We start from the raw sequence: 14,290 nt of genomic DNA on the forward strand, positions 1-14,290 counted from the left end.
TATCTGTTTTTTTGCAGGCATAAAATTCTGTGTGGTGTAACACAGTCCTTTAGCTCTGACTTTTAAAAAGGAATGTGGACATTCCACTCCCGGGTGTTGAAGTACATTTTCAGCAGTTTTGCTTTTGTTTAACAGTGAAGAGATAATAGGAAATGAATGGAGAGAGGGAGGGGATGATGTGCAACAAAGATACTCATCCAGACCACAGACTTTACATTACAGCATGATGTACATTTTAAACGTTATCTTCTGTTTTTTTTTTGTCTTTATTTAGACAGATAAAGGGGGACAGATTGATAGAGATGCAGCAGGAAAACTACACAGGAACATATGTGGCCCCGGAGGTGTTGGCCATAACTGTCTGCATATTCACATTAGCCTTTCACTTTTATCTAATTATACTCATTTTATATTCACATACAAAGGCTCAAAGCAGTGCTTGCCACTAGCAGCCATCCTACTGCAGGTCCTGCTGGAGATTTATAAAGCGACGCTAAATCCAAATCCCATCAGGGTGCAGGGAAGCTCTTAAAGCATCAAATTTCTTTCCCTTATTTCCTCTGCTGGTAGGATTAAGGTTTCACACTGGTTTTGTGTTACAAGCTACATCTGATGTGCCTTGAAAAGTCCAATCATTCCTATCTGGATAATCAGTTGCAGTAGTTTTTGTGCAGAAGGTTTCCTGTGCTTGTTGTTGTCCGGTTAGGTAGATATTGATTAATAAACGCATTACATCAAATGTACAGGTCATAAAGGATTTAAATGATCAATATTTCACAAGTCAAAGCTGTTTATATTGCAAACTTGCATTGTGCTTTTAACATGCCCTCTTTTAAACGAATCAAATATCCAATAGGTCAAGTGATCTGTAGCCTTGGTCTCATTTATCCATCTATTCATTGTTTGTTTGGGTGATTCATCAAAGAGCATTAGAAATGACTTTTCTCTGTTTGGACAAGTGAAATGAAGAAGGTTTGAATTGAACCCAATGAGAAGCTGTCAGCCAATCATCAGAGCTGAATTCAATGAGATAACATGGTCAGCAGTAATGATTCAGAAAACAACGAACTCTATCTTAGAAAAAATAACGACAGTTTGTTCCTTGCACTGTATTGATTCTGATCAAGTATATTGCTTGCATAAGATCCTTTAATGGTGGACACGGACACCACATCTGCAAACACTGGATTCAAACTACGGCAATAAGCAATAACCCAACAGAAATTAGATAAACCCTGAAACAACTGACATTAATAATATATACCCTACAAATGCAGGTCAATTCCAGATCTCAAAGGTCAAAGAAACTAGTTCTGTTCATCATAAGGAAGCACATCCTGGTTAGGACTGCTGAGTGAATTGAATTGTGTTGAGGTAGCAGGGGGTCCTGTGGGTTTGAAGAGGGAGGGACTGAGGAATGTAGATGATTATCTGCTCCTTCCACATTCACCAAAGAATTAGGGAATTTGAAATTCCCCTTGGCGTCCTCAGCATGCCAGCTGACCTGTGTGGAATTGCAGTAAAACTACTGGGTGAGAGTGTAAGAGTTGTTCTGCAGAACCGGCGAATGTCTGGCTAGAATACATAAAACTAAACAGAGAAGCTTTTTCACAGGCCCAGTGATGGTGTGGTTTGGCTCAGAGTTTGTGGCTCCACGGGGAATAATGAAATGCTTGCATGTTGAAATATGAGAAACCACACAAACATCACAGCAGTTTTCATTCGTTTTAGTACTAAAATCAAGAGGCGGTTTCTATCAAGATGACTCTTCTGTAAGTGCTAGAGGGAACATTTCTGGTATTTTATTCTATTCAATAAATTTCAAAAATTTATTGCTAACTTCCCTAAAATATGGACCTAAATATAGATAGATAAAAAGATAGATATAATATGAATCAGTGGCCAGCAGAATTAGATTTGAAAAAACAAAAAACATTTGAAGATATTAAAACATATGCTGTTTAAAATATTATGCCTCTTTTTGCAGCAACTTGTACCTAGTGACAGGCTAGTTATAATTTTATCTAACATGTTTATATATTAATGTTAAGACCCTACAATAATATATAACATTCAAAATGATCTTAGTAATTTAAAAGTTAAGGTTAGCACACTACAAAATTATATGTAACACAAATTATCTTAAACAATTTTAATGTTTATGTTAAAAACCTAGAATATTATACAATGTAACAGAATTTCTGGCTAATTTAAAAACAAAGGTTTGGGCACTACAGTTTCATACATACAAATGAACATGATCAAATGTAACCTGCCATATTATATACTTTAACAAATAACTTGGATATTAAAAAAAAAGAAGATTAAGACCCTACAATGTTATTATTTGTGGAAATTAACCTGTCTTATTGAAATATTAAGGTTAACACACTACAGTAATATTAAATGTGCAAGTTAGTCTGACTAACTCAAATATTAGGAACCATAATTAAGCTAAATTGAGGATAAATTGAGTAATACGTCATTTAGTAGCGACATTTACACTAACATACTTGCATATCAGGTGAATAAGACCACTTCTGTTATTATTATTATCATCATCATCATCATTATTATTATTATTATTATTATTATTATTATTATTATTATTATTATTATTGGCACTAGTAGCGGCAGTAAGCTAGAATGATTAGCTGCAGTGTAGTATGAAACTGTGGCGCCCCCTTGTGTTTTTATGTTGCGTTGTCAGTCCGGCGACAGCAATATACGTAATCAGTGCGACGGAAGAAGTTATTCTAAAGACGACAATTCGGGCTGATTCATTGTGGACAGTTGGTTTTCTTCGACTGAGCCAGAACAACTAACTCCTTTGAACAGCCGGACGATTTGACAGTAGGTTTACAGCTTTTTCACAGCCCGTAGATTTAAATAAATACGGCGAATTGGATTCGGTGTTAATAATTTGTTGCAGATAATCTGGTGCGAGACGGTGCAGGCTAAGTTAGCATGAGCGAGCTAACGTTAAACTTCACGCCAAGTGTGTCAGAGACCTCTCTGATTTTACGTTGATCGACGCTGAAATGACTCGCTGTTACTACCAAAGAGAATTAACTGACACTTCAATTATAAATTAAAGCGCAGTCATGCTCTATCTGGAGGTAATTGCTGTGTTTAGGGTCCGTGATCATGCGAAAATTAGCTACCAGAAGCTAGCATTAGCTGTTTGTTGTTGTCTTATGGATCACAAATAGACATTTAAACTTGATTAACATTTTTAATGTGACAGAATTAGGTCAGCTGTCTCGGTAAGTGTCAATGCCTAAATTGACATCATATGAAACCTCAGACGAAGCAAATGCTTAAACTCATAGACATATTTAATGCTTGTCTTAATACTAGCCTGATTAGTTGGAATTGACCTGCTCTAAACACACCTATTACCTGTAGGAGTCTAAATAAGTAAATGTCAAGTCAGATCCACATTCAGAAGTCTTTACTGTGTTCCACCCAGCTAACTACCCGTTAAACGGAAGGAAATGTCCTAATTGTAATTTTTATTAGAGCAGAATGGCCTAGGAGAATTATTTGAATATGTAGTAATTTAACTTGACCACCCTCAGTGAACTTTAGCTCCCATTTGCAAAAATTATCAAGGTCTGCTCCATGTGCTGTCTCATATAAAATCTGAAACCTTCCCTTTGAATTTGTCCCAAACGTGTTTGTAATATTTAAAAAAGAACTATTTGGGCTTTAAAGAATGATAAAGTATAACATCAAAGTCTGTATGTGCACAAGCCTTGTTCTAATTACAATACACTTTGCAGGTTAGCTTGAGTTTAATTGTGGTTTTGTTGTGTGTGTTTAAGTTTGTTTTTTTAACAGATCTCAATATGGACCGACTGCTGAGGCTTGGGGGTGGAATGCCAGGGCTTGGCCAGGTAACACAAAGTTTAAATTGTCCATTCAATGTCCATTCTACTCTACTAGATTTAAAGACAAACAAACAAACAAACAAACAAACAAAAAGAAACCCCATCAACCTTGTGAGCCAAAAGAGTGTAACCCCTAACACTTGTTAAATCACTGACTGCTGAATAGTGTACTTATTACTCATTTATGATTTCATATATTATCAAGTGTAAGACCAAAGTGACTTTAGCTGAACGTCTGAGCCACACTGCTGTCTCACATCTGGACACACAAATACTGTGAAGAACCGTGTCTTCATGTAGTGTGTCACAGGATTAAAAGATAGACGGAAGTCATTGCCCATTAAACATTACATACTTTAAAATGTAAAGTAATACTTGGATTATAGTGATTTGTCTTAGTAGCTGCTGTATTTTAAACACCTGAACTGAAAAATAATCTGTGCTTTGACTCCCCAGGGCCCCCCAACAGATGCACCTGCTGTGGACACAGCAGAGCAGGTGTACATCTCCTCTCTGGCCCTGCTCAAGGTAATTTCACATCATCAGCACAAAATTTATGATTTGTTTTAAAATGACACCTCTGTGACCTCTCATGGTGTTTTCTCTTCATTAGATGTTGAAGCACGGGCGTGCTGGAGTGCCAATGGAAGTCATGGGATTGATGCTGGGAGAATTTGTTGATGACTACACAGTGCGAGTGATTGATGTGTTTGCCATGCCACAGTCAGGAACAGTATGTACTATCTCTAATATCAAGAGTATGCATCATTAGTGACCTGCTGTAGAAAATATCTTAACTAGAATTTTCCTATAGTGTAATATGACTGCATTGCTATGCCTGTTTGGGGTGTAGTTGAATAGTAAATGCCTTGTTAGAATGTTGAAGTCAATAGCTTTACAAAAAAAAATGTGTGATAAAATGTTTGCTTTTTTGCTCTTCATCACAAAATGACTTTTTTTTTTTTGCCTCACAGGGAGTGAGTGTTGAAGCAGTGGACCCCGTGTTCCAGGCCAAGATGTTGGACATGCTGAAGCAGACTGGCAGGTAAATTTCTTACAGATATCTTTAGCCAAAATATAAAAGGGGGAAAAAACAAGAACAAAATGTGATCAGATTTTGTCCACACAGACTTAAAAAAAAGAATGTAACCTAATTTGTAAAACAGGATTTACAGCAAAATCCATTCTAACTAGAAACTAAAACAGAAAATTGTAGCGGAGCAGTTTTGCAGTAAGCCTTATTTTGTCGATAGAAAGACCAGTGTTCAATGTATAATGTAGACCTAATGTCTTTTATTTGGTTAGATTTTATTCCTCCAATTAATTCTAAAAACTGTCCTCTACCTGTGTTGCTCATCAGACCAGAGATGGTTGTGGGATGGTACCACAGTCACCCTGGCTTTGGCTGTTGGTTGTCTGGAGTGGACATTAACACGCAGCAGAGCTTTGAGGCCCTGTCAGAACGAGCCGTGGCAGTCGTGGTTGATCCCATTCAGAGTGTCAAAGGAAAGGTAGGAATGTGTGGCTACTAATTGGGAATTTAAAGTAAATTAGAAATGATGTACCATTCAGAAAGCCGATTTAATTTTCTGCCACTTTTTTTTTTCTGCAGGTTGTTATTGATGCCTTCAGATTGATCAATGCCAACATGATGGTGTTGGGTCACGAACCAAGGCAAACTACTTCTAACCTGGGTCATCTGAACAAGCCCTCAATCCAGGTAATGCTCTGTCCACCTTTATGTAAAATGAATTTTTATAGGCTGTACTGGAAAACGTATGAGTACGAGTATTTATATCTCTGAACCATGTATGTCCAGTAAATGTTTCCCTGTGAAATTGAGTGATGTTTCACTCAAATTTTTGTTTCACAAACAGCATATGGCCTACGTTGATTATTATGTCATTGGTGGTCACTTAACTAACACACACTAGACTTATATTAAGCCATTGTAAAGTAACTCAGTTCTGTTCTTGTCTATCCAGAGGTAAAATAGTGAAATATTAATTCTAAAGTTTGAGATTTTTTTCTCTCCGTTTGTTGGCATTCTGATCAGCACCAAGTGATTGTGTTCATTATTGTTTCATTTACTTAACTCAAGGTTTGTGTTTTTTTCAGGCTCTGATTCATGGACTTAACAGGCACTACTACTCCATCACCATCAATTACAGGAAAAATGAGCTGGAGCAAAAGGTTTGAGTCACCACCATTTTAAAGAGTTGTTTTCATTCGTAGTTTTTAATAAAACATAATAAGCATGACTATTTTTCTTCAGATGCTGTTGAACTTGCACAAGAAGAGCTGGATGGAGGGTCTGACCCTGCAGGACTACAGTGAGCACTGCAAGCTGAACGAGACAATTGTGAAAGAAATGCTGGAATTGGCAAAGAACTACAATAAGGTACAACATTTAGACCTTGCTCAGCATTTGTTTTTGTTTTTTTACTTTTTGAAAACATGCGTTATTTAACTTTCTGAAGGCTGAACTGGCCTTTGTATATCAGACAATTTGGAATAGCAGTTTCAAGTGTGCATTACTTAATGATTAGAGTGAGTGGAAGTAACAATGATTAAGAGTGAAATCATTGGCTTTAATAGCCTTTTATAATAAAGACTTTTCGACTCTTAATACAGAGACTTTAGAACAGTGTTGTCCTTTGCTTAATTTAACTGTGTGCTCTGGTGCAGCTGTTGCTTTCTGTGCAGTTGTTCAGAAGTTCACTCTCTTGTTTGGTGATACTCATTGAGTCCAATGACTGGGATGAACTGGTGCAAACATGCTTGACTTGCATTATACAAGATTTTTCTGATCTTGCTTGACCTAAAAACCTTGTGAAGTGTTTTCTCAGCAATGCAAATTGCAAAAGCATTGCACGCATACAAATAAGCAGAGAGAGGAATTTTTTAACCCCTCCTTCTTCATACTGAGACACTGTCGTGTTTCCACCTCAGGCTGTCGAGGAAGAGGACAAAATGACCCCAGAGCAGTTGGCGATCAAGAATGTTGGTAAACAGGTAAGAACAATTTTAAGCTTCAGATATAAACATTCATATTTCTGTTAATAGAGTTAAAGAGATAAACGAAGGAAAAGTTTTAGTGAGAGAGCAAAGACTGACCTGTTTGTACAAGCAGAGGATTTGCAGATCAGGTTACTGCATTAATAATGTTTCCTGCTTGTATAACTAAAGTTTAATGAAACCAAAGACTTGTCAAAACAATCTGTTTTTGCTTATAACATCCTTATTATTAATCACATGTCATTGTTGGTTTGTTGTGTCTAATTTTCTGTTTCTCTTGCAGGATCCCAAGAGACACTTGGAGGAGCACGTAGATGTTTTAATGACATCCAACATTGTTCAGTGCCTAGCTGCTATGTTGGATACTGTAGTTTTCCAGTGATGGCTCCGTGTGTATAACTGTTAATATTACATCCTCTTTTCTCTTTTATATAAAATAAATGTACGTATGAAATGAACACTCACTTGTTTCTGGATTGAGCTTAATAGCTTTGTGCTTTATCTTCAAATTGATGCATTCATCTGGGAGCTTCTATAATACCTATCAAGGGGACTAATTACTTTTTATGTTGTTTTGTGGAGAAAAAAAAAAGTATTTGAAGGCGTAATACCAAGCTGCATCAACGAGCTTCTTGGGATTTTATGCAATATCTTTTGTAACCACTGGATGGTGCAAGAGTAGCGTATTATTGAGTTAATAACTGCAACCCCTGTTCAAGATCAAGATGGAATACATCATATGATTGTAACCATTTAATTGTCAAAAAGCTCTGGTTATTTCAGCTGAATGTGTTGTCACTTCAATAGTTTAATATCTCTCTGCAGTTATTGTTTCATGGTTAAATCTGATTGCTTTGAATTATTTGACAGTTTTGTGGAGTTTGAGAGAATAGCTGGAAAACTCTACTTTAGAGGCAAACAACACAGATTAGGTTGTCAAAATATAAAACATACAATATCTTCTTTACTGTGTCCTCTCTCTAAACTCAGCGCTTCATTTTAAACATTCGGGGCTTCTTTTGCTGATTCACGGCATCTGAATCATGATTCCTCTTTCGTTATGTTGACGTGGTGTCTGTTCTAAAGAAAAATTAGCAATGATGACGTTCTTCCTTGTTTTAAAAGAGGAAGATCAGCGAAATGAACTTTTTTTTCTTAGTGCAGTTATGCTGAAGTTTGCATATGCAATGTACAGTAGACAGATGCTACATTCATGATTCATAAGCAGTGAGGACGTGAAAGAGGAATTACACAAGATTACAGCTTATGTAGAAAAGGAGAGATGCTGCAACGCTTGAAGATGATGCTCAAACACGAGAAAGACATCTTATTTAAAACCACCATGTGCAGATTATCAATGACAGCTTATCCAGTTGAATGTTCTATTGTGAGAGGACTCACGTTCTCATAATGGTAGTGGAGCAAACACAAACAGCCAATATCCCCCTTAGTTTATTACAGGCTGAAGGGGAAAAACACAGTCTCCATAATGGGTTCACAGGATCTCTGCCAAAGATGCAGCTCATATAACAGAGACTCCAATGATTGCAAAGAACAAGGAGCATATGGTCTTCCTCCACCCCGTCCAGTAAACACTAACTAGACAGTTACAGCAGACGTGGCCCCCTGCCATTATGTCGGCCTTTAGGGGCTTCAGGTTTCATCATTTTAGTTCCTGACCAAAACCTCTGCAACCCACGGAGGAAGAAGTTGTCTTTCTCCTTGAGCACGCTGTGAAAAATGTGGAAATTCTGAGCTGTGAAATTAAACACCCTCCCTGAGGCCTTTAGGTGATGACAAAGTGAGCCCCGACATAATCCATAAGGTAAATTAATAACCTAAAGGTCTTTTAAAAACACTGTAGAAGTTGAAATTGTAAAGCTGGCTTGGTTCTATAGATGTATTCCCATTGCCGTGTTTTAAAGGGCTGATCAAAGTGCAATCAAAACAGTTTTGCAGGATAAGTAAGATACTTGCAATGCATTTTTAAATCCGTAACCAAATATGACTCAATAAAATGCTTCTACATGATCAATTGAAGCATCATTAGCTGCTATGGTTTTGTATCACGAACAGGACGTTAAAATGCTCAATTATAACTTTGTCCCCTAAGTTGTGTAATAGCATGGAAGTATCACCAGGAACTTTTACTCAATCTCTTGTTCCTTCCCAGAAATTCTTTGACGTTTCCTCATGTAGGGTCATGTCTACAGGCATAAAGATGCATTGGAATGTCTGCGCTGAATGTATATAGGCTCTAACAGTTATGTTTGACTCACATGTTTTCATCTGCTGCACCTTGAGCCTGACGATTCTGGAACTTGTTCAAACATATCGACAACTATTAGAGGAACTGTCATGAAATGTCATTGCATGAAATCATGGTGCCAAAAGAATAATTCTGTATAACATTGTTGAGATTTTTTTCCGTGCTGCCCTTATAAAAAGTTTTCTTTATTGTGAAATATTTGAACTATTCATCTGATGGACTGCCCCTAGATTTGGTGCACACTGAAATGATGAATCCTAATGAACCATGAGGTTCACAGTTGTAGTTTTGAGAGAAACTCAACTATTCAACAACTATTGGAAAAATTTGGTTTTGGCATGCATTCTGCTCAGGATAAATTACAATCCCTTTGGTTTCGTCTGACATTTCCTCCAGTCCAGTCAGCCTCAGCTACCCTATACCTTATACCAGCTTAACACAATAATGTTAGCAATATTACCCATTATGTGTGTATATATATATATATGGCTTTTTGCCTTTATTTAGAGCAGTAAAAGAGACAGGAAAGGGGGGAGACCTGCAGCAAAGGGAAGTGAGCAGGAGTCAAACCCACGACCACTGCATCAGGGAACCATAGCCCCTGTTTATGGCGCGCCTGCTCAACTAGGTGAGCTACAGGACCCCCCACAATCTTCATTCAGTCTCTTAACACAATATGCTGTTGAAACTTGGAGGTGTGCTCCTCTGCAGCCTGTGATCACCCATAACCTGCTTGCAGATGTATTTAAACTATATGAGACAGGCTAACCTGTCATAATAGATGTATTTGATTTTTCTACCATAATAGAAGGCTTACGTAATAAAAGTGAGCATAACTAGTTATTGTGTGCCATTATTAGAATATTTTTGCTGCATAAGGATATTTTATGGTGCAGCTGGTTGAGTTGGAGCTAATTTTAACCGGATCATGTTGTGTACATTAACCCATTGCTAGTCATCGTAATTTATTAGCTGACATTCCATCAGCAGATGAATATGAAAACAGTCTTCTAGTCTGCACAAAGAAGCTAAGTGAAGTAGCAATAAGCAAAATGTATTTTTTGGATGAGTGGACAGTGGGTAGCCATGTTGCTTTGTGAGGCTATTGTTGCTTTTTAGGGTGCATGTGATAGAATAATTAACTAATTTGAAAATATATATGAAGCTAATGAGAGCTGTAGCTGTTGAACTTGCTGTATACGTTACAGTGTTGATGTCTTTGCAGTGAAGTGAAAATAGTGATTGCACATACAGCAATCGGTGTTTCATAGCTTTCCCCCCAAAACGAGGCCGTTTTGCAAGTCAGATGAAGCCTGCCTGCATGTTTGTGTACGGACAATGTGTCATTTCCATTGTGTATCTAAAGTGTTGATTCATCATACAGTATTTTTGTTATGGCCAGATGAAATAATGCAGGCATTTTCAGACATGGTGTGACATATCCTTTTGGAAATGTCAGGAGATGTCTCACTGAGATTACACAGCAGTCCTGCACAGAAGCCATATGGAGCAGCAGCAGCAACAAAAACACAATGTTATCTTTAAGGGGGCTGTGATAAGAGACTTCCCCCCCGTCCAGAAAACTTCAGCGCAGCACAAGTTTGAACCAGCTTTCTTCTTTTTGTTTGTTCTCAGTCTCTTTCTGAAGATAAGATAAGCTTCAACTATGACTTCTTCTCCTCAGATGAATGTGGATGTTTACTGCCAGGCTATGACTTAGTGTGCAGCTGTATATAACCAGCTGATACTTTGGGCTTTTAATGGAGGCTCACTAATGCTTTGGATTATCTGACATTTCTCTTTCACCTGTGCAAATCTAGCAACATTGTCCTCACTCCACGGAGGCCCAGCAGAGAAAAAGTTACAGTATCCCAAGTTTTTTTTGAAGGAATCTTTTTCTAAGGAGTGTTTTTCTCCCTACTTTTTTCTCGTGGCAAAACCACTTCCAAGCAGATGAGCTAAAGGGATAGGCTGTAAACAGCAGGGGCTTTAATAAACGCTGATGCTGTTTGGTGTGGTTTAAGAGGACAGATCACTCCCATGAGGCCACGGCCAAGTACACGAGACTCTGCCCCGCCTCAGTAGACAGGAGCCAGAGGATGACAGAGTTAAAGCTTTTTTAAGTGTGCGCCCTCACAGATGAACAGTTTAAAGTTCATAAAAATGTGAACAGTTATAGCATGACAAACGGAGATAAGCCAGTTTTTGTTGTTGTGAACTTCTTGTGAATTAGGGTGTTGTGAAATGAAAAGAGGAGGCACAGTGTACTTTTAAGTCCAAAATGATTCTTCTCTCGTTGAGTTTCAGAGTTCAGTCTTGATCCTGAAAACAGCTGCTGACTATCACAACAATCACAACAATCACATCTCATGGTTCCTTTATTAGGTGTCCTGGATGTTTTGATCATGTCAAAAGCGCATCAGCAAATGGTGTTTTTGGTTGGTCTGTCACTTTGATCCAAGCTGAGATGTTTCAATAGCTCTTTAATGGATTGTCATGAAATTTTGCATAGACATTAATCTGCAGAGGATGAATCCAACTAACTTTGGTGGTCCACGACTTCTCAAGAAGTGTCACAGTCAGGTCAAATTTTTCTCTTATTACTACTTGATGGATTGGTGCAAACTCTCGTGCAGGCATTATTGGTTTCTAGATAATGAATCCTGATTATTTGGACATCTCCTGACTTTAATTCTAGGGCCTTTAGTCTAGAATTTAATTTCTTACCAATAGACTTTATATAAAGCTGGACAAACCCTCTGTGGTGGAGGTTTTTTGAACAACAGTTTTTGACACTCAATCTTGGTAACATTGACTCATCCTCAAAGCTACCACACCCTTAATTATGTATAATTTTAATTGGAATTTTAATTTTAATACAATTTAATCTGGTGAATTATGTACACCTACAGCTGTCATAAATTGAAAAATGAGCCATAGTGACCAAAACTATTTCTTGTGAAAATCTGCAAACATGTTTTTTTCTCCTGTAAAGTTGGACATTTTAACATGGGAGTCCATCGCTTTTGGATCCAGCCTCAAGTGTCCATTTGAGGAACTACAGTTTTTGGAACGTCTGTGTTGGCTTCACTTTTCAGACTCAGAGGTTTGTGTTTGATTCAACTACTCTTGGGATAAATTTTGACTATTTTAGTGATCTTGTGCAAATATTTAAGTTTGCCCAGTACTTTGGATTAGAACCACTTACCTGCAAAAGTAATGACATTCCTAAGAACTTCCCCTGTACTCTGTGCTAATTAGCAAATGTTGGCTTGCTTAAAATTCTACCTATGAGACAGCTGTGGCTCAGGTTGTGGGTTGTGCACTAAGCGCAAGGTTGCTGGTTCGATCCCCTCCATGTGCCTATGTGGTCTTAAACGAGACACTGAAACCCCAAGTTGCTCCCGATGGCAGGCAAGGCACATTGGTGTAAAATCAGCATGTAAGCGTTGTAACTGTTAAGATGTTGCTGTCATCATTTAGCTCAAAGTTCCACTGTTCCTTTGTACAACCTGATAGCGCTGCAAGCATTGCTGTTAAACCAACATAGATGAGAGATGCAGTGCTCAGAAAAAACATGGGCATCTACTGTTCAGTGACAAATGGCAAACTTCACCTGAAGATGAAAGTCATGCAAGATGATATAAAACTCCAAAACAGCCAATAAATGGAACTTTAGGTGAGATTGTGATCTTCTCTCTTTGTTATGCAACTAATTTAGATGGAAGGAGTCTGCATACTGGACTGTGAGAAAGAAAGAATATTTCTGCTTGTTCATTGTTGCACATGTATGTGAATTCTGACATATGTTTATGATCTACAGCACACATCTGGAGGAGCATCTCTTTGGGACGATAAACACTCCCCCCATCAACCCGGATCTGTTTTTACAGTCTCCACAAAGCGCTTTCTCCATCCCAGCTGTATTTCACTTTTCTTCACTTACCCATTAAATATGTCCGAGCAATGTTAATGTGAACAGTTTGGGCATTTTAATGTAACGCAATCTGTCAGACAGCTGTGTTGTATCAACTCGGCGTCTCACTCCGTTCTTGCGTACCCTGCCTCAGCAGTCAGAGTGCCCTTAACCTGTAAAAATATCATTGCTTTCTCAGCACATGTGTTCAGCCAAGAAATAAACAGATCTGCACATTTAGATCACTGTTCTTGGTTCAGCTCAGGGCAGTTTGTACCTGCAGTGTTTTCTGGCAAATATTAATATATACAGTATGGGGATAAATGGTGCCTGCTTCTGTAGCAAGGGGCACAACATCTGGAGTATAAGGCATGCAGACTGAGTTTGCATTAAGCTCAGAATCAAACACAGACTCAAACAGAAGAGTTAGATCATAGTTTGAACAATCGGTAATTGTGTAGCGTCCCAGTTAGTCAGTCTTATATAACAAAATACAACTGAAAGCCTAAATGAATGGAAGAGACGGCAAAGTCGTCACATCGCCTCCAGGAATACTTTTGATGTGACCGAATATGTTCCTTATAAGGGGAGGAGGAAGGCAAGTAGCAAGCTCTGTTGCTGGACACAATATTTTATAGGGTAAATTAGAAAGGAGATGAGGAACAAAATGAGAAGGAAATAGAGGGTGTGGTGGTGACTGATATGAAAAATTTAAACAGAAAAAAACTTAGTCCTTCTTCTTCTACACAAACAAATCATAGGAGCCTGTGAACTGTATTTAGTAAAGCAGTGGAACAATAGATCACATCCGTAACATGAGGGCATAAAGAGAACTACAGTGTTGGAATTGTTGTGTTTAGTTGTGTGTTTAAAGTGGACTTAGCATTTTTAATCATCAATGCAGCTGCGTGTTTTGATTTAGTTTTTTCTCAGTTACAATCAGTTTAAGATGCTTAAAGACCCCTTGGGTAAAAATAAATCAAGATTTTTGCTTTGTTAGCATGTACTTTTGGTGTTTGTATAATTTTAAAAGACATATTATGAGTGGAATAAGAAGTCCCTGCCATGGTGGAGCATTTAAAAAACAGCAGCATACAGACAACAGTCCAAACCACAGATTGAGACTTGTGGGGTCCATATATAACAAACCTAAGGAACCATTCTGTCAGCTTGCAGAGTGTAGCATTTTATATT

At 37.9% G+C, this 14,290-nt stretch overlaps 1 protein-coding gene across 1 annotated transcript; it reads left to right on the forward strand.

Moving 5' to 3' along the window:
- Positions 1 to 2,762: 2,762 nt before the first annotated feature.
- On the forward strand, positions 2,763 to 7,369 carry psmd14 (proteasome 26S subunit, non-ATPase 14). The gene is made up of 11 exons (XM_008284827.1): positions 2,763 to 2,853; positions 3,828 to 3,899; positions 4,350 to 4,421; positions 4,507 to 4,626; positions 4,868 to 4,938; positions 5,254 to 5,404; positions 5,506 to 5,613; positions 6,012 to 6,086; positions 6,169 to 6,294; positions 6,846 to 6,908; positions 7,195 to 7,369. Exons 2-11 carry the CDS (start codon positions 3,852 to 3,854, stop codon positions 7,291 to 7,293), a joined length of 933 nt encoding a protein of 310 aa, XP_008283049.1. The 5' UTR covers positions 2,763 to 2,853; positions 3,828 to 3,851; the 3' UTR covers positions 7,294 to 7,369.
- Positions 7,370 to 14,290: the final 6,921 nt, after the last annotated feature.

Source organism: Stegastes partitus, unplaced genomic scaffold (genome assembly GCF_000690725.1).
Source record: "Stegastes partitus isolate 25-593 unplaced genomic scaffold, Stegastes_partitus-1.0.2 Scaffold374, whole genome shotgun sequence".
Taxonomy (NCBI): Eukaryota; Metazoa; Chordata; class Actinopteri; family Pomacentridae; genus Stegastes; species Stegastes partitus.